Source organism: Eucalyptus grandis, chromosome 8 (genome assembly GCF_016545825.1).
Source record: "Eucalyptus grandis isolate ANBG69807.140 chromosome 8, ASM1654582v1, whole genome shotgun sequence".
NCBI classification, from domain to species: Eukaryota; Viridiplantae; Streptophyta; class Magnoliopsida; order Myrtales; family Myrtaceae; genus Eucalyptus; species Eucalyptus grandis.
Window position 1 is genome coordinate 27,178,092 of NC_052619.1, and position 19,686 is coordinate 27,197,777.

At 40.5% G+C, this 19,686-nt stretch overlaps 2 protein-coding genes across 4 annotated transcripts; one reads left to right on the plus strand and one right to left on the minus strand.

The window, feature by feature from the left end:
• Nucleotides 1-3,300: 3,300 nt before the first annotated feature.
• LOC120286056 (disease resistance protein RPV1-like) lies at nucleotides 3,301-10,655 on the minus strand. Its single transcript, XM_039300824.1, has 8 exons — nucleotides 10,213-10,655; nucleotides 10,040-10,143; nucleotides 8,691-9,178; nucleotides 6,970-8,059; nucleotides 6,561-6,851; nucleotides 4,725-6,463; nucleotides 3,752-3,888; nucleotides 3,301-3,646 (listed from the first exon to the last, which is right to left on the minus strand). Exons 1-6 carry the CDS (start codon nucleotides 10,454-10,456, stop codon nucleotides 4,880-4,882), a joined length of 3,801 nt encoding a protein of 1,266 aa, XP_039156758.1. The 5' UTR covers nucleotides 10,457-10,655; the 3' UTR covers nucleotides 3,301-3,646; nucleotides 3,752-3,888; nucleotides 4,725-4,879.
• Nucleotides 10,656-11,416: 761 nt separating this feature from the next.
• LOC104446786 (cellulose synthase A catalytic subunit 2 [UDP-forming]-like) lies at nucleotides 11,417-19,095 on the plus strand. 3 transcript variants are annotated; one of them, XM_039300825.1, is made up of 14 exons: nucleotides 11,417-11,924; nucleotides 12,762-13,092; nucleotides 13,760-13,826; nucleotides 14,480-14,521; nucleotides 15,009-15,050; nucleotides 15,239-15,315; nucleotides 15,629-16,010; nucleotides 16,163-16,300; nucleotides 16,411-16,536; nucleotides 16,653-16,865; nucleotides 16,976-17,249; nucleotides 17,477-17,673; nucleotides 17,775-18,125; nucleotides 18,231-19,095. In XM_039300825.1, the coding sequence occupies exons 7-14, from the start codon at nucleotides 15,678-15,680 to the stop codon at nucleotides 18,810-18,812; spliced, it is 2,214 nt and encodes a 737-aa protein (XP_039156759.1). In that variant the 5' UTR covers nucleotides 11,417-11,924; nucleotides 12,762-13,092; nucleotides 13,760-13,826; nucleotides 14,480-14,521; nucleotides 15,009-15,050; nucleotides 15,239-15,315; nucleotides 15,629-15,677; the 3' UTR covers nucleotides 18,813-19,095. The 3 variants fall into 3 exon arrangements, with proteins under 3 accessions (XP_039156759.1, XP_039156761.1, XP_039156760.1); XM_039300827.1 differs by lacking the exon at nucleotides 12,762-13,092; XM_039300826.1 differs by lacking the exons at nucleotides 11,417-11,924; nucleotides 12,762-13,092; nucleotides 13,760-13,826; nucleotides 14,480-14,521 and having other exon boundaries at nucleotides 14,991-15,050.
• The last annotated feature ends 591 nt before the right edge of the window (nucleotides 19,096-19,686 follow it).

Consider the following 19,686-nt stretch of genomic DNA (forward strand, 5'->3'; position numbering starts at 1 on the left):
AAATATAAAGGAATGCACTCATTGTCTGATTGGTAAGCAACATAGATTCTCATTTCATAGTTCATCTCCACATACGAAATTAAATGTACTTGATTTAGTTCACACTGATGTTTGTTGCATGGATGCTAGAACTCTTGGATGTGCATTATACTTTGTGACATTTATTGATGACTGTTCTAGAAAAGTGTGGGTTATTGCTTTGAAATCTAAAGATCAGGTACTTGTGGCTTTCAAGCAATTCCATGTTAATGTGGAGAGAGAAACCGGGAAGATGCTGAAATGTGTTTGGGCTGATAACGGTGGTGAATATAGAGGCCCATTTGAACACTATTGTAGGGATTATGGTATCAAGCTTGAGAAGATTGTTCCAAAAACACCACAGCATAATGGAGTGGCAGAAAGAATGAATCAGACAATTAATGATCGGATTCGGTGTATGCTTTCTCATGCGAAGTTGCCTAAGTCATTTTTGGGTGAAGCGATGAGAACGGCAGTGGACTTGATAAATCTATCTCCATCAGTTCCTCTTAAGGGGATGTTCCACAAAGAGTTTGGAGTGGCAAAGAAGTTTCCTACAGCCATCTAAAAGTATTTGGTTGTCGGGCATTTGTGCATGTGCCAAGAGATGAAAGATCCAAACTTGATGACAAGTCTAAACAGTGTATCTTCTTAGGTTGTGGACATGAAGAGTTTGGCTACAGGTTATGGGATCCAGTTGCAAAGAAAGTCATTAGAAGCCGAGATGTAGTGTTTTGTGAGTATCAAACTATTGAAGACATTGACAAGGTAAAGAGATCAAAGAATATAGCTCAACGTTCAGTTAGCTTCAACCGAAATCCTTCTAATATTAATAGAAATTATGGGGGAGAAGTGCATGGAAGTCATGAAGATGGTGAATCCTCACGTAATGTTGACTCTTTAGCTGAGACGGGTGAAATAGCTGAGCAAGAGCAATTTATCCTACCTCAAGTTAGAAGATTTGAAAGAGAGCGTAGGCTTTAATATGTGTTACTCATTGATGTAGGGGAGCCAAAAACTTATGAAGAGGCTATATCATGTGAACAAAAGAATGAGTGGCATGAAGCCATGCAAGAGGAGCTTAAATCCTTGCATGAGAACCACACATTTGAATTGGTGAAGTTGCCTCAGGGTAAGAGAACACTCACAAATAAGTGGGTGTACAAGTTGAAGACGGAAGAAAATAGTTTACAATTACGATACAAGACTAGACTTGTTGTGAAGGGCTTTCGTCAAAAGAAGGGCATATATTTTGAAGAGTTTTTTCTCCGGTTGTAAAGATGTCTTCTATTCGAGTTGTTCTTAGGTTGGCCGTCAGTTTGAATTTAGAAATTGAACAACTTGATGTAAATATGGCTTTTCTTCATGGAGACCTAGAAGAGATATATATGGAGCAACCGGAGGGTTTTGAAATTAAAAGCAATGAGCACCTTGTATGTAGATTGAGAAAAAGCTTATATGGTCTCAAGCAAGCGCAAAGGCAGTGATATATGAAGTTTGAATCATTTATGGAAGAACAAGGATACGATAAGACAAACTCCGATTTTTGTGTCTTTATGAAAATATTCTCAAATAATGATTTTTTTATTCTCCTACTTTATGTGGATGATATGTTGATTGTTGGGCATGATGCCAAGAAAATCAAGAGCTTGAAAAATGAGTTGAGTAAAGCTTTTGCAATGAAAGACCTAGGCCCGGCTAAGCAAATCTTAGGCATGATAATTACTCGTGATAGGAAGAATAAGAAACTGTGGTTATCTCAAGAGAAGTATATTGAGAAGGTGCTTGAAAGATTCAACATGAGCAAATGTAAACCGGTGAGTACTCCACTTGTAGGTCATTTCAAGTTGAGTAGTAATGAGTGTCCTTCAAGTGAGAAAGAGAAGGTTGAGATGATGAAAATTCCTTATGCATCAGTCGTGGGTAGTTTGATGTACGCCATGATTTGTACAAACCTGATATTGCTCATGCAGTTGGTGTTGTGAGTAGATTTCTCTCTAATCTAGGTAAGGAGCATTGGATTGTTGTTAGATGGATTCTAAGATATCTTAGAGGTACTTTTACACTTTGCTTGTGTTATGGAAATGCCAAGCCTGAGTTGAGTGGCTACTCGGATGCGGACTATGCCGGTGATGTTGATTCCCGAAAATCCATATCATGTTTTATAATAATCTTTGCAGGGGGAGTTATTTCATGGCAATCGAGATTGCAAAAATGTACCGCTTTGTCTACAACTGAAACGGAGTATATTGCTATTACTGAAGGAGGTAAATAACTTTTTTGGATGCAAAATTTCTTACAAGAGTTGGGCTTGAAGCAAAAGAAGTTTGTTTTATATTGCGATAGTATGAGTGCCATCAATCTTAGCAAGAATCCGGTATTTCATTCAAAATCGAAGCATGTTGATGTGAAGTATCATTGGATTCGAGAAAAGTCAGAAGAGAAGCTCTTCTTACTTGAGAAAGTTCATACCGACAACAATAAATCTGACATGATGACCAAGGCCTTGCCAGTGATGAAGCTTGATGCTTGTAAAAGAAAAGCGGGCATGACGAATCTTCCCATATGAGGTGGAGGGGGAGATTTGTTGGCTGGGTCCACCTTCATGTGGGGCCCAGCTAGAATTAAATAAAAAAAAGGAAAGAAAAGAAAAAGAACAAAAAGAAGTGGAGTTGTCGTACATGGGGTGTGCGCCTGAAAAGTGACGAGGGGAGAGAGAGAGAAAACAAAAACTGCACAAAGGAGAAAGAGAAGAGAGGAAGAGCGCTGCAACTTTGTGGCTTTGATTCAAAGGCCAAGTATTGTCGGAATCGGCTCAAATTTCAGTATGTTGTTCGTGAGATCGAGGTTACAAATTGATGTTTTTTGTTCATCGAACCGTCTCCAAATTCTCCAATTGCGGTTAATGTTTTCTGCTTCAAACTTTTTCGCTACATCATGTGGTGAGAAGAAGATGATTGTAATGTTGATATTGAGACTCTAATGTGTGACTAGAGAAGAATACTTTGTGTATCCTGTCATTCTTGGTGATTAGTGGATGTTTTTGAGCGGTTCGTGGTTTTTCCCGCATCGGATTTTCCACATTAAATTAACTTTGTCGTTATTTCTTTATCTACTTATCATTTCAACGTTATATTTGCATTTTGTGAGGCTATACATTACTGGTTGTTGCTGGGGATTAAAAAAATTTTAGTTGATTTAGCTTCGGGGGAGAAATTGATCCTAGATTGCGTTTGGCCGTGGTGAATTGTTGTACCCGAGTTCTCCCCAACAACTTGTGCCAACTATTTCATGTCAAAATGATTACAAGGCCATGGTTCCGAATGTCCAGTACATTACAAATTAGCTAGCCTTTTACAGAATGTCCTCATTTATCTTTGCAACAAGATTTTAGAATAGCTCAACAGCTTCCCAATCATCACTTTAAATACATAATTTACTCATGCAAGACTTCAAGTAGACAGAAAAGCCAGCAAAACTTATCTCAACAAACACTCAACAATCAAAACTCCATGACAATCACGAAGAAGGAACACAAGGGAAAAATGGCAACACACATCGTCAGAGTGCTCCTTAGGAAGGCCATCAATAAGAGTCTCGTCTTTGCTTGTCAAGCACTTCCTGAAAACTGCCCATCAAAATTCAGAACGAAAAACTTCACAAATGAGTGAATATTTTATGAGCACTGCAGCTTGGAGTTGGATATTTGAGCGAAGGACACGATAGAACAGACCTATGGAGAAGGTGTGCTTGGGGCTGAATCAAGAGATCGGAAAGCTCGAGACCCAGGGAAGAGATGGTACCCGATCAAGACTCTGTACTTCAATCATTTCCGCATCACAAATTCGGACTTTGTCTACAATTGAGGCCCTGTTTCCACATGATACACCCACTTGAGGTTAGTAAATAAACCTAGTTGTCTATGGACGTAAAGGTTATGTAGAATGTATTGCCTGCCTAGACTGGGCAATGCTCGAAAATTTTACATTGGGGTTCCGCATCACCATTGTCATCGTCCATTTAAACACGTTAATCATTGAAAAGATGAGTCTTTTTATTTTCCTTTTCTGGTGATAATCAAGGAGAAGATTGAACATGGAAATATCAACAGATCTGGCACTTCCTGCTTACAAAAATATTTAACTGAAAATGGCAACATCTCAGTCATGCCTAACTCAGTCAACTGCAAAACATTGAAACTTGAGACGTGACCTAATGAAGCCATTTTTATGCGGACATTATTCATGTCATCTCAGCCATGGACACCAAATTGAAAGCTGGTTCCTTAAGAAACAAAGATTCTTTCGTTGCTTAAGGAACCAAATAACGGAATGGCACCATCACCCCAAGCAACCTCAAGAATTTCCACAAAAAGTCTCCTAGTCCTCCACTGCACTTGTTTTAGTAAACCCATTATTATTCCTTTTTTCCTGTCCTATTTCCAGATTCATTCTATTTTAAATGCTTATGCAGTTTTATTAAATAAATTTATTAGTTATCTACAAGAAGACACCTTATGATCAAACGAGATTCCTGTTTTAATTCAGAGTAAAGTGAAGACTAAAGAGAGAGCATACTAGACTGCTCATGCATATGTAATGCCCTCACACATGTGAGCTTCCCCTGTTAATCCAGAGTATGCTAATTGGAAAGTTGAGAATGAAAAGGAGCACAACCTGGGAAAAAAAAAACGAAAGAGAAGTTACCAGCATATCCTCTACCAAAGAAATCTCATTCTCAGGGAAGCTATAAGCAAACAGGACAAGGTGAGTGTTGTCCACCCGGCTCATAGGGGCGAATGGTGCATGGACATTGCCTTTTGTCTTTGTGACTCCAGCAATGGCCATTGCGGTTGGCTAGCTTAACTCCAGCAAGGGCCATTGTGGTTGGCTAGCTTATCACATCTGTCAACTACTAGATGACAACGTTTGAAAGCTGCCGGAGATAGAGAAGGCAATATTTCTAACGATCTGCAGGATATGAATTCGATGGTCTTCAACTTCTTTAACTTCAAGAGATTAGGAAACCTTACTAGGGAGCTGCACTCGTCAATCCTTATACTTTCCAGCGATTCCAGTTCTTCAAGACCTAGGATCTCAACTAGCCTTGGGCAATTCGACAAGCACAACACTCTGAGCTTCTTCAAGCCTGACGGACAGGATAACAGCCGCAGATATGTGCAGTTCGACACGGTCAGTTCCCTCAGATTCTCCCATTGTCCAAACTGACCGAGTGGAATTACTGTCAGCAACGATTTACACAGCTCCAACGTCGACATATTTTTCAAGTCAGAACAGGGCGGTAATTCTGCCAATGAGTTTAAGTTTATAAACTTCAGCTTGGAGAGTGTGGAAGGAAGCGGTTGAGTGAGGCATTGCAAGTTAAAACAAGACAGAACTAGTCGCTCCAGGCCAGGAAGGGAAGCTAACTTAATTGGCAGTGAATTGATGCTTTTATGAACCAATTTCAGGCTCTCCAGTCTAGACAACTTCCCAATCCACTCCAGGTTTGGAGACTGGCTAAAATCGGCAACGTGAGGGCTAGAAAGAGATTCCTCAGAGCAGTCAGATACAATTAGATTGACTAAATTGGTGAGGTTTGCGAGGTTTGGGACTCTCTTCAATGAGCGAGACTCGACATACAGGGTAATCAAACTCGCAGGAAGTTCTGGGATTTGTTTAATTTTATGGCTACTTTCCAAATAAAGTTCTTGAAGATGAGAAAGCTGGTTGATTGTTGTCGGCACGGATTGAATGCAAGTGTGAGATAAGTCTAGGATTTTCAGAAACGATAGGAGCCCAATTCCTCTAGGAATATCTCCCTTCAAATTCACGCATTTTTTGGCATGAAATTCCTCTAGCTTTTCCACCATTCCTATAGTCCCCGGGATCTTCCTTATCTTGCTATGATCTATCCTTATCACTTCTAACTTCCTCAGTTTTCCAATCGAATCAGGTAATTCCGTTACTTTTGTATGAGACAGATCCAACTCACGTAGTGATTCCAATTCCCCAATCGAGTCTGGAAGCTTTCTTAGCTCATCACATCTGGAGAAACTCAACCTTTCAAGGTCCTTTAGCTGTCCAATTGATTTTGGAAGTTCGCCAATTCCAACACTTTCCATCTCTAGCCTTGTCAAACACTGTAGATTACCAATCAAGTGGGGAAGATATGAACCAACAGGACCAAGTATTGTCCCTCTCACAATCAGCTCTTTCAAAGCCTTTAAACAGCCAACTTCTTCAGGCAACTCTCTCAGACGATTGCACACATCAATTTCCAAGTAATTCAGGTGTACTAGCTTACCAATTGATTTACCAATTTCAACTAAGCTTTGGCAATTTCGTATGGTCAGTCTTTCCAATGTTGAGATGGCAGAGAGGTCAGGCAATCTAGTTAAGTGGCTGCAATCTCCAAGTTCCAGTTCTTTCAATTTGGATGATTTCTGTTGGTCACCAGAATATCGAATGGGGAATGAGCAATTGCAGACATGTTTCATAAACAATAAAAGTAGAAATAGATGCATGTGTAATTGTACATACCAGGATTTGGTGCCATCCAGGCCAATCATCTCTAAGTTCAGTACCAGAAAGCTTGAGAACAACTAGATTGCTTGGAGAGAAATTGATCACATCCAATTCTGCAGGACAACAATTCCAATACAGCGATCTTAATTCTCTGAAAACATTCTCATAATCTCCAGTGAAGTTTCCCCCTTCAACATGAAGAATCCTTAGATTTGGCAGAGCAGCAAATTGTTGACTCGTAAGCGTCCGTCCCTCAGGGACTTTTAAGCTAAGTAGTTGAACACTACTCTTTTGCCCATGATCAATCTAGTAAATATAGCAAGCATCAGTGAACTCTAACATCAAACAGAAAACTTATCAAAGAACAGAATTCTGTCAAATTTTTACAAACAAAATTGCAGTTCTATCATATCAATTACTTTACCGGATCACAAAGGACGTGAAGGCATTCCTCTGATTCCCACAATCTGCTTTGACTTCCTAGACTCAGATAATTCTCCTCTCGAACAATTTCCCTTCCAAAATCTCTGATCAGGTTGTGCATCTGAAAAATATTGTGATGGTCTATCTTTAACAGAGACAAAGCAGTGAGAGTAGCAAGTCCGCTTTCAGGGAAATAACCACAACTTTTCCACATAAATGTTGCAGTCGTGCTATCCATGCCGTCATAAAATGTTGCAATGTCTAAAAAAATTTGCTTCTCCTGAAAGCTTAATGCCTCATAAATTATCCTCAACTCCTCTAGGACTACCCTATTAGGTACTTCCTTTAAACGCTCCAATTCTTCTAACCATATCCTGAGACTTTTGCCACGGAGGAAAGAACCTGAAGCTTCAAGAGCAAAAGGATTTCCTCCGATTGTGGCCACTATTTCACTGGAAATACATTCATAATCATCTGGAGGTAGCCTTTCTCCAAAGGCATGCTTACTGAAAAGTTGAAGAGCATGCCAAGGATTCAACTGTCTCATCTCATAAGCAAGATGCTGTTTAGGAAGAAATGCTTTAAGACCCACATTCCCAGTCGTGACAATCACCTTGCTTCCATGGCCGAGTGAGTCACAGTTCCCCATCAGTTTCAGGAGCTGCTCTGGCTTATCCACATTATCAAAGACAATGAAGACCCTCTTGTTGCAAAACTTTTCTCGTATCATGTTGATACCATCATCAATGTCCTGGACATCTATGTTCTTCTTCAGGATATCGGATAACAGCTGTTTTTGAAACCTTCTGATGCCACCGACTTGTGAGCTCTTTCGGATGTCTGAAAGGAAGCTACAACCATCAAACAGAGGAGCTATCTCGTTGAAAACTGACTTGGCAAGAGTTGTCTTGCCAATTCCTTCCATACCATGCACAACAAGAAATCGTACATCCAGGGAGCCGGGGTCCAACTGCCGCACCACATCTTTGACTCGATCATCAATTCCAACTAAATGATCGGGAAGAACCTTTTGTCTCTTCTTCAGCTTATTATAAATCTTTAGAACAATATCTTTGATAAGTCTACCATGCCTGCCACGAAAATAAATCATCATCTTCAAAGAAAAGAGGAGCACCCATATTAGCAATATATGAGGATATCTAGGAATTATCCAGAATATACTTTCAATCTTTATTTGGCTGGAAACACTCCCTAACAGCATCTCTGTCTCTCTCTCACAGGAATTTATGATGGTGATCGAACAAACAATTTCTATCAACCATTCAGCTGAAGGTATTGCAACCCACTAGCCATCTCCCAAGTGCATTTGTATTGTTGATAATCATCAAAGTGGATCATGTTGGCTTGATAAATACTTCTACTTTTGGAATCTCAGAAATAGCATGAAACAAGCAACACAGAGCTAGTTCATTTCTAACATAGCACATTTGACCATTACACGAAGAAGCTTTATAATGTCTTTACCATACCTTTCAATATCATTATGATTGACCATGATATGGAACCTTAAATTGCCAATTAAAATTACCCTTCTTTTTGGATTGCAATATATATATATATATATATATATATATAGAGAGAGAGAGAGAGAGAGAGAGAGAGGGAGAGAGAGAGAGAGAGAGAGAGAGAGAGAGAGAGAGAGAGAGAGATTGAATAAAGAAAATGGTGTAATGGCCATAAAACTTTCTAAATTTTACTTACTCTAAGGTGTTTGCGTCCCATCCTGATAGATCTGCGACCTCTCTTAGAGCCTCCTCCCACTCTCGCACCGTCTCCTTGCTGTAATACTGCTCATGCTGAAGCAGGTCCTTGCTGAATGAACCCCTCCTGAGCCTGACATCTGAAGGACTCACTCCATGGAAAATAGGAGCGATTTCGTGTCCCACGGATTTTTTCCGGCACTTCACCATGTACGCTAGCTCCTGGAGGCACCAAGAGCTAGATGCATAGCCTTCCGAGAAAATCGGCATGTGGATCCTTGAGTTGTCGATAGCACACTTGAGCTCCAGTCCAATTTCCCCGCCTACAGGAAGCTCTTTGTCATCTTTGAAGACAGTTATTCCAGAGTCAAGTAGGCTATAGTAGAGGCAATCCACAAACGTGCGGCGAACATCAGGTCCTCGGAAGCTCAAGAACACATCATACTTGAAGCCTGATGATGGCATGCCATCCACAGAAGTCTCCTTGATCTGTTTTTGCACTCCCCTTCGGTTAGACAACATTGTAAACGAGGAAAAAGTAGAGCAGATGAAACAGGAAAGGAAAAAAAAAATTCTCTTTTCATGTAGTAAAAAATTTGAAATCAGAGAGAAGTTTCCCCTCCAACGTCTAAAATGTAGAACTTCCCTTCGTAAGATCTTGTTTTATGGTTTTCAAGATTATGCCTTGACATTCTAGAAGAGAAAAGTGACAATTTCCTATGAATTCCAGAAAGGAAGACGAGAATTTAATTCCGAGGATCAATCCTTCGCTTAACAATTTCCCAATCCAAACTTAAGTCTTCATTTGTTCCATGGAAAATGTGACGATTCTAAAAAATATTTTTTAAAGAGTTATTTTTAAGAAAAATATAATTATTTTTCGATATTCAGCTAAAACCTAAAAACAAAATAAAAAATATTTTCCACCGTTCCTTTAGAAAAAATCTTTTTCTCCGTACACACTTTTTCAATAACTTTTTCTTATTTTAATTTTTAAAATTGATTTTAATTATTCTTTATTATTCATTTCTTTCTTTTTATCTTCTTCCCGAGGTGGCTAGAGCCTCCCCCAACCTTTGGCCACCTCGGGCTAGGCTCGAGCCCTGGCCAACTCGCCGGATCTGGCGAGGCCCGAGCTCGCCTGACAGCCTCGAGCAAGGCAGCACAGACCGCCGGCCAGTCGCACATGGGGAAAATGTTTCCCTAACCACTAAAATGGACAACGGAAAAATTTTCTGCGAAACGCCTCAGACGGAAGATCAGCAAAAATAATCTCAACAAACGCTCAAGAATCAAAACCCCACAAGAGATCACGAAGGAAAAATTCAGAGACCAAATGGTAACACGCACCTCATCGTGGTATTCTTTGGGAAGCTCATTAATAATAGTCTCCTCTTTGCTGAGAAGCCCATCATTACGAGTCTCCTCTTCGCTCCTCAAGCACTTCCTTGAAACTGCGCATGAAAATTCAGAATGAGCGAAAGTTTTCTCAGCACTGAACCGAAGGACGGGACAGGACTGACCTGGGTATAACCGGAAAATACTACATCGTCCGATATCCAATCGATCAAAGTTTTGTTGTGTTGGGATGCTTGTGACCCCTTGTTCCGAGATGGGCGATCGAAATCGGCACATTGCAGGCCTCACAGCACCGTGAAATGACGCCCGCACATCCCGAAGGAAGGAGGTCTTCTCGCAAAAGGTCGAGAACGAGCGAAGCGACAGGAGACGAGGCCCCGATTTGAGCAGAAACTCACTTTTCTTCATCAGTTCTCGAGCTTTGCGTAAGGAAGAGAGAGAGGCTTTACTATGGCTATACGGTAACAGGCAATATCTCGAATGCAAGGGTGCGGAATAGACGAGAGAGGCTTACTCCGGTTAAGAAGGGAGAGGCTATATTTAGGGCAAAAGGTCCGGCAACAAAAAGGCAGAGGGAGGTGAGTCTTCGAAGATGGCGGTGGACAGGAGGAAGGGGCGATGGTTGAGGTGGAGAAGCGGCTGGGAGAGAAGGTCAAAAGGAAAAATAAATAAAAATAAATATTTATTTAAAAATATCTGAGAAAGTATTTTCCATTAAGGTTCAACTTTTCAATGATATTTATCGAACAAAAGAAAATTAATTATATTCTTGAAAATTGTTTTTTTAAAAATATTTTTTAATTATTGAGTTTTTCATAAAACAAACATGCCTAGGACGGAATTGGTTATTCCCATGTGTGCGACTGACCGAAATAGAATGACAAAAAGTGCTTATGCTGCTGATGCATTTCTTCTAAACTTGGCTAAATAAATCAATAATAATCGTATTTTCGATAAAAAAAAAGAAAAAACTCCTGTTTCAACCAAAAGAAAACTCCTGTCACTATCCTTTAGAGATACCGACCACCTGTCATGTGATACCCGCTGAAATATGAAAGGATTCGGTCGGCTCGGCTCGGCTCGGCTCGCTGGCAGAAGAAAAGACAAGTCACGCAAAGCTCCCGCCCAAAAGACCATTATCTCTCCTCAATTGTCAGCGGTTCGTGCGCGCCAGGTCATCCGCTGACCTGGTGCGCACAAACCAATGAAATACCGGCACGTGTCCCCGAGCGGGACCCGCTGGAAAAGGAAGGCGCTGATTTTTGGTCGGCTCGGCTCCACCGTGAAGAAAGGACGGTCATCGTATTCCTCCTGCTCAAAATTTTTTCTCTCTCTTCACTCGAATTTGCTGGGTTTTTTCTCTCTCTCCTCTCTCGCCTCTCTCACTCTTCCCTCCTTCTCTCTTTCTCTCTCCGACGAACAGGACGCGACCTCCCAGTCTCTCTGTGCTCTCCCTCTTTCCGATCGGCGAACCACCGCCAGCAACCGACGAACTACCGCACCGGACCAGCGAGAGGACCGCGAACTCCCTCTCTCTCTCTGCCCTCCCTCTTTCCGACCGGCGAACCACCGCACGGGACCGGCGAGAGGACCGCGAGCAATCGACGAACCACTGCACGGGACTGGCGAGAGGACCACGACCTCCCTCTCTCTCTGCCCTTCCTCTTTCCTACCGGCGAACCACCGCGAGCAAATCAGACCTGGTTTTTTTTGGGGGGGGGGGGATTTTTTTTTTTTTAAGGCTGAGGGGGTTGGGCTTCTTTGTTTGTGCTGGCCAGACGACGGAGAAGGCGATCATCAGAAAGGAGAAGCACCTGGAAGAGGAGACTGATGAGGACGAGGAAGTCATCTACAAAATCGAAGTTCCGGCGAACAGGTGACTGCGAGGTTGATTCGGCATTCGGTTAGATGTTGTGTGTTTCGGATGGGTTTGGAGCTGTTTCGCGAGTCGTGGGTGAATTTTGGTTTGGGGGTTTAAGATGTTAGTGTCCGACTTCGGATGGGTTAAAGTCTTTCGCGGACCATGTTGCTCGTAATGGCTATCGAGATGCTGTGTGGTTCGATCTTTTCTTTGATGTTATGATGTTGCCGAAGGGTTTTTTTTGTTATCTTTTCGGTCGATCAATGTGAAGGACTAATTGCATGTAATTAGAGACTTCATAAACACATTACCACCTGAAAAAGGCTCAGCTCTTGAGTAGTCCATGTAGCATTTATAGTGTGCGTGGAGGCTTTTCTTGCTTATGTGTTAATAGTTTTCTTGAAAGATTGGTACAAGTTAGGACATCTTTTCACCACTTTGTGAAGAATTCTAGTTGTGTGGGGAAGCGGGTTGATATTCTGACCCTTGGGATTCCCGGTTCATGATAATGGTCCTAAAAGGGGTTGATCTTGAATTTAGTTTATGTTCAACATTTTGTCATGCTAGATGGGTCAATCCCCAAATTTTATAGGTATTATCGGCAAGAAACGTAACAAGCCTTTTTAGATTTGGTCAGCAGGTTGCGATATTGACTCCTTAATGCTGTTGGCTTTATTTTGAATCATGTCATCTAGAAACTTCATTATTTAGTTATAAGTCAAGTTTTTCAAAGACATGATGGGTTTATCATCGTTTTAGTCTGTATTGGTAATTAATGATTATTCTTCTTGATAAATTCCTGCATGTAGTGTAGAAATGACTATACTATTATAATAATAAGGTATCCTCTAGGAAATGCACGGATACGACTTGCTTTGCCTCGAAGGGCTTGCTCAGGCCCTACGTGTATTCAATAAGCAGGAGGAGACACCTCAATACAGTCTTCGTAACATCAGCAGGGGATCAATGCTTAAGATGCATGTAAAACCAGAGGTGCTGATATGTGAGGATTGATCTGTCTAGATTGATCTATGCTGGAATAATTTATTACTTGAGTGACCATTTCTGCCTCACAAATCCGTCCATACGTTGTTTCTGCTGTCTTAAGAGGGATAACATTTGATGAAGCCAGTTATAACAGCTTCATTGATCTTCAAGACAAGCTCCATCAGAACATTTGCCGGTATTAATTTTTGGATCATTAACATGCAGCATAATACCTGTTTTCCTTCTCTATTTCAAGATTTCAGGTTTGAGAGGGAGTGGCGGGAGGACAACACATTTTTGGGAAGCTTTTTACTTGTGTTCATTTGAACCTTAAATGTAAAGAAGAGCGACCGTGATCTTACATTGAGATGCAACGTCCTATATGGCTTGTCCGAGCAATGGTTTTAAAAATTTCCAGCATGCAGCCAATTGTCTTTGCAAGCGTGCATTTTGGTGTGATACAATAATGTTACTTTATAAATTAAAGATGTGAGGGAAGCATTATTTATTTTTATTTTTTTTTAAATAAGTCATGGCTTCACTGTTGCTTATGCTCTATGTGCTTAGTAGGGGCCATATATATTATTACCCTTAGGAGGGCTTTAAATTGTGAGAAATGCCTGGATGTGAAGAGAGGACTCCGCTGAGTTGTTTTGAATAATTTGGTGAAGTGGTGATGATAGATATGTTGCTTGAACTAGTTTTCATTCTCGAGATCTATATTCAATTTGATATTTTATTTGCATGTAATAGATGCCCAGCCCCCCAATCCCTCCACTTAGTACATCAGATGCTTGTGCTTATGCTAGATCCTCAAAATGTTCTGCTTGGATTGACATGCTCGGATTCTCTCGATATTTTAGGCGAAGAACACTGGTTGCAATTGGGACTCATGACTTGGATACGCTAGAAGGCCCCTTCAGCTATGAGGTGTGTTTGAACTAATCGCCTAAACTAGAATCTAAAATGAAGAATTCTGCACATGTCCTACTATCCTTGCTTGAAGCTAAGGCCCAGCTAGAACTTAAATGGAAGATTTTCAGATTGCTGGCATAATGGATCTTGTCATGATAGAGTGTTATCCGGGCTGGAAGCTTGTGCTCACCTATTCTTTCCTTTTTTTCTCTATATATTTAAATGCCTGAAGGATTCCCTCTTGAAGCTTCTTTCTACCCCACACTTTGCCTCAGCATCTATTACATGTTTTCGAGGAGTTGCAGCTAGCTAGACAAGCTTTGACCAGTTCAAGTTTTGTCATCCTCTGAGCTTGTCCCAGAGGATGGTATTACTATATATATCCGAGATACTCTATTTTGATCCCAAAAATTCATAGTATTATGTTTCCCTATCAAGAGTGCTCATCTACTAGATAAAGCATAGACAAAAACAGACATGACAAGGAATTGCACATTTGGTTTAGCTTAATATGTATGAGTCATATATTTGCTACAGCTAAATGTTTCTTCTTAATATGTCAAGTTATATATCTGCTACGGCTAAATGTTTCTTAGAGCAAAGTATGATAAAATGTTACGAGAAGTGCAGCGTATCACCGGCTCATGTTCCTTTTCCTTTGGTCTCAGGCTTTGCTGCCTTCCAGTATAAGTTTCGTCCCCTTGAAGCAGGTAGTTTCATGATAAAGATTGTATTTTTCTGTTCATGCATGTGCCATGAGTCTGATCTGTAGTGAAGATCTATGTATTTGTAAGGATTTTGTTAACTGTTCTCTAGGGGCAATTCTTAAGTAGTTGATTAAGAAAATTTTTTGCTTTTCAATTGGATGCACAGATTGTTCTTGTGGTGTTTGTAATTTTTTCTTTGGAAAGTGAATCATATTAAATAAGTATGCTTAACAAGTGCCCTTTTGTTAACAGTGCTCTAAGTAGACTTACTAAGTAACTAAAAAGGAAATTTTGTAGTTTCCAATGCATTAGCGTGTTATTTCTAATTACTATTTTGCAAAGTGAATTATTCCAAATTAAGTATGCTTAACATGTCAATGCCACTTTTGAGTTCATGAGATTGCTTTCATTTATATTTTTGTTTTGTTTTCTCTACCAACTGTAATTGATGTGTTGGCTGATCCCGCCTTAGTTTCTGTTCTGATATTAGGTGAAGAACTTCAGAGCTGATGAACTAATGGAATTTTAGAAGGTGGGTCCTCAATAGCTGCTCCTTTTAATGGTCATTTATAACTGTCATATTTGTTTTGTTACATATATCTTATGCTTGGAACTTGCTTATTCAGTGTGCTAGTTGATATCTTCCTGTAAATGAAGAATTATGTAATAGTTCCTCATTTTTGCCATGTTGTTTTACCTGTTTTCGCTACTTTGTTGCAGTCAGATTTGAAATTGAAGAAGTTCTTGCACATAATAGAGAACTCGCCTGTGTTCCCTGTTATCTATGATTCAAAGAGGTATCTTGGTTTCTTCATACACTCTTCTTTGTAATGTGAGTTCCATGTATAAATATGAAGTGTGTATATTGATGTTAAGGGAAAATAATAAATAACCACTTAAATGTAATGACATGTTGACTTAGTTTTGATTCAACCATTGCCACTTAAGTCATTAATATTGCAACCTTGAGTTATTTGGGGGTTGATCGATGCATTAGGTTCAATTTGCAAAGAGAAAATAATCTAGGCCTTCAAGCATCTTCTGCCACATTAAGCCACTAAGTGCTAGGTCTCGTTTATGAGTTGAAGTGAGATCGATTGTTCTGTTTAGGTGTCACTAGTGTTCTCAAAAGCACTGGAGTTGCCTGGGCAGGCACCCAATGTGGCGACTTCAAAAGCACCTCAAGTGGATATTTGTGAGTACAGCGGATCCCATGAAAGAACCTCCTCTTATAACTGCAAACACTGTTCTGTCCATACTTGCTGTAGATTACCCAGTCGACAAAGTAGCATGCTATGTCTCAGATGACGGGGCAGCGATGCTCACCTTTGAAGCCCTTTCCGAGACATCAGAGTTTGCAATGAAGTGGGTCCCATTCTGTAAGAGATTCAATATTGAGCCTAGGGCTCCAGAATGGTATTTTTCTCAGAAGGTTGACTATTTGAAGGACAAAGTGAATCCTGAATTTGTGAGAGAACGCCGCGCCATGAAGGTCTTCAGCTTTTAACCTTTTCAAGTTTGTTGTGTGACTTTTATCTACTCTTGTGTGTGAAAGCCAATGTGGTGTCTTTGCCTTTTACATAATCAAGGAGACTGCTTGTTTCTAGATGTCTTATATTGGCTCTCTCACCTTTATTGTTGCAGAGAGAATATGAAGAGTTCAAAGTTCGGATAAATGGGTTGGTGGCAATGGCACAGAAAGTTCCTGAAGAGGGTTGGACAATGCAGGATGGCACTCCGTGGCCTGGGAACAATGTCAGAGATCATCCTGGAATGATCCAGGTGGATGCTGCTTTCGGGGAATTTTTCTATTATTTGTGGCATAAGATTTATGAAGTTGGCTTACATTCAGAGAATTTAAAGTCGTCTTTCATTTAATTATCTTTATGCAGGTTTTCCTTGGCCAAAATGGTGACCGTGATGTTGAAGGAAATGAATTACCTCGGCTAGTTTATGTCTCTCGCGAGAAGAGACCTGGTTTTGATCATCACAAGAAAGCTGGTGCCATGAATGCTCTGGTATGAATCCCTGTCTACCCGAAGTACCTTTCAAAGTCTGGACTTACTTCTCAGCTGTTTATATCATCTCTCTCAAGTTGCTGAATTACCTGCTATTTTGTGAGTCGTTAATCAAGGTGCGGGTCTCAGCAGTCATCACAAATGCCCCTTATTTGCTGAACGTGGATTGTGATCATTATATAAACAACAGCAAGGCTCTTCGAGAAGCCATGTGCTTCATGATGGATCCAATTTCGGGCAAGAAGATATGTTATGTGAAATTTCCACAGAGATTTGACGGGATAGATCGTCATGATAGATACTCAAATCGTAATGTAGTATTTTTTGATGTAAGTAAACATATTTATAGGCCTCATTAATATCGTAATGTTCTTCCTTTCCTTTTTTCAGAAAAAAGCAAATTATTCATATATACTTATGTCTATACTGTTGAATCCAGATAAATATGAAGGGTTTGGATGGTAATCAAGGACCAATTTATGTCGGAACTGGTTGTGTCTTCCGGAGGCAGGCTTTGTATGGATATGATGCCCCAATGAAAAAGAAACCTCCCGAGAATACATGTAACTGTTGGCCAAAATGGTGCTGCTTGTGTTGTGGATCTAGAAAAAGAGGTAGGAAAATGAAGTCCGATGAGCAAAAGAAGACAGGGAGGAACAGGGAGGCTTCAAAGCAGATTCATGCACTGGAAAATATTGAAGAGGGAATTGAAGGTGCCCATTTTCTATCTAAATTAATCTTTGGACTTGCATGTTGTTCCACTTGTATCAAGTAGTCGATTTTCCAAATATATGCTTTATCTGAAATCTTCATTTTTTACGCTGCATTCATTTCTACGATTGTGATTTCACATAGTAGTCTTATGGCGCTTGCTTGTTATTTCTTATAATAGAAATGGATAGATGCAAAATGATACGTACTTTTTGGAACTATATTTCAGGTATAGACAATGAAAAATCATCACTAATGTCCCGACTAAAGTTCGAGAAGAAATTCGGTCAATCCCCAGTTTTTATAGCTACATCCTTGATGGAAGAAGGTGGTGCCCCAAAGGGAGCCACTACTGCATCACTTTTGAAAGAAGCCATTCATGTCATTAGCTGTGGTTATGAGGACAAAACGGAATGGGGAAAAGAGGTAAAGATCTTACAATTTCAGCAGAAGTCACTGCTTTTGATACTGTATCGAGATTGTCTACTTTGCATTGCGCTTATTGTCTACTTGTAACTATCCCTTAGGTGGGCTGGATATATGGCTCCGTTACAGAGGATATTCTAACGGGCTTCAAGATGCATTGTCATGGCTGGCGATCTGTATACTGCGTGCCTAAGCGGCCTGCTTTCAAGGGTTCAGCTCCAATAAACCTATCAGATCGCCTGCATCAGGTTCTCCGTTGGGCTCTTGGAAAGGTTGAGATCCTTTTGAGCAGGCATTGTCCAATATGGTATGGGTATGGCTGTGGCTTAAAATGGTTAGAGCGGTTTTCTTACATCAACTCGGTCGTCTATCCTTTGACTTCCATTCCCTTGATCGCATATTGTACTCTTCCAGCCGTTTGTCTTCTAACAGGAAAGTTTATTGTCCCTGAGGTAAGTTCCACCACACTTCCAGGAGTTCTGTGCTTGCTCAAGCAATTGATTTTGCTTGATTGCAACAAGACCATTGCTGACTTTACCTTTTCAACATTGTTGCAGATGAGCAACTATGCTAGTCTCATTTTCATGGCACTGTTTATATCTATTGCGGCTACAGGCATCCTTGAGATGCGGTGGGGTGGTGTCAGCATCCACAACTGGTGGAGAAATGAGCAGTTCTGGGTAATTGGTGGGGTCTCCTGTCACCTGTTTGCTCTCTTCCAGGGTCTACTAAAAGTTTTGGCTGGAGTCAGCACAAATTTCACGGTCACGTCCAAAGCCGGAGATGATGGAGAATTCTCTGAGCTATACCTCTTTAAGTGGACATCACTGTTAATCCCTCCCTTGACTCTGCTCATCCTAAACATAATTGGAGTCATTGTTGGCGTTTCAGATGCCATCACTAATGGCTACGAATCTTGGGGTCCACTGTTTGGTAAACTTTTCTTTGCTTTGTGGGTCATTGTTCATCTGCATCCCTTCCTCAAGGGATTCATGGGAAAACAAGATCGGTTACCTACAATCATAATTGTTTGGGCAATTCTTCTTGCCTCGATTTTAACTCTTTTATGGGTCCGAATAAACCCTTTCATTTCCAAGGACGGCATTGTACTAGAAGTGTGTGGATTGGATTGCAACTAGGATTAGGTGAGCTGGAATGTTGTAGTTACTAAAAAATTTACCTGTAGAAATTTTGTTGCTGTATTTTGCACTTGATTTTGTTCGTTGGTTGAAGACTCGAAGAGGAGGGCACCCTTTTGCAATTGGCGGTGGGATTCATCAATGAGAAGGCTCCTTGAAGGGTATATGTACAAAAAAGGAAAATTGAAAAGAAGAAAGGAAAAGTAAGATTTTTGGCAGATGTGGGCCTTGAGTTGTGCAAAATCCTCTCGATTGTTTCCGCGTGTTTAGTGTTGTAATGAGGTGGATGAAACAAGATAGTTTGTAACCCGGAAAAGTAAAGCTCATAGTGCTACTCAAGAAATGTAGCACTTTTTCAAGTGATGATCTATCTTTTTATCAATGCTAGCAGGGGCTGCTGAATCATACCGTTTCCGCATTTTCCGTTGTTTTCATACTCCAATGGGACAAGCGGGATGTTTCTGAAATATTCTTGCTGCATATGCGAGCTTCTGCTTTTGTTTTATATCAGTACTTAAAAGTTGTTAGGCACCCCGTTCATGTGAACATGGTACACTTGCTGGGTGGATGGACTTGGACGTGGAGACGGAAGCGATTATTGCACTGGTCATTAAAATTTGCATGCGGATGTCAAATCTATTTTCAAAAAGCCGCATGCACTGTGCAGCGTGATCAGGGGATTAACTTTGTTAGTTAAGCTATGATGATTTTTCCCCATTTTAATTATTTAGATTGAGAATTAGGATTCTGTATTCTGTGTTCTTGCATTAGTATCTTCACGCAAAAACAAAGATGACAACAATTGAAGCTCGTGGTGTTTTACTTTAGTGAAGGGTGTCGTGCCAAGAATCCAACACAAGCGCACTTTTTAGGA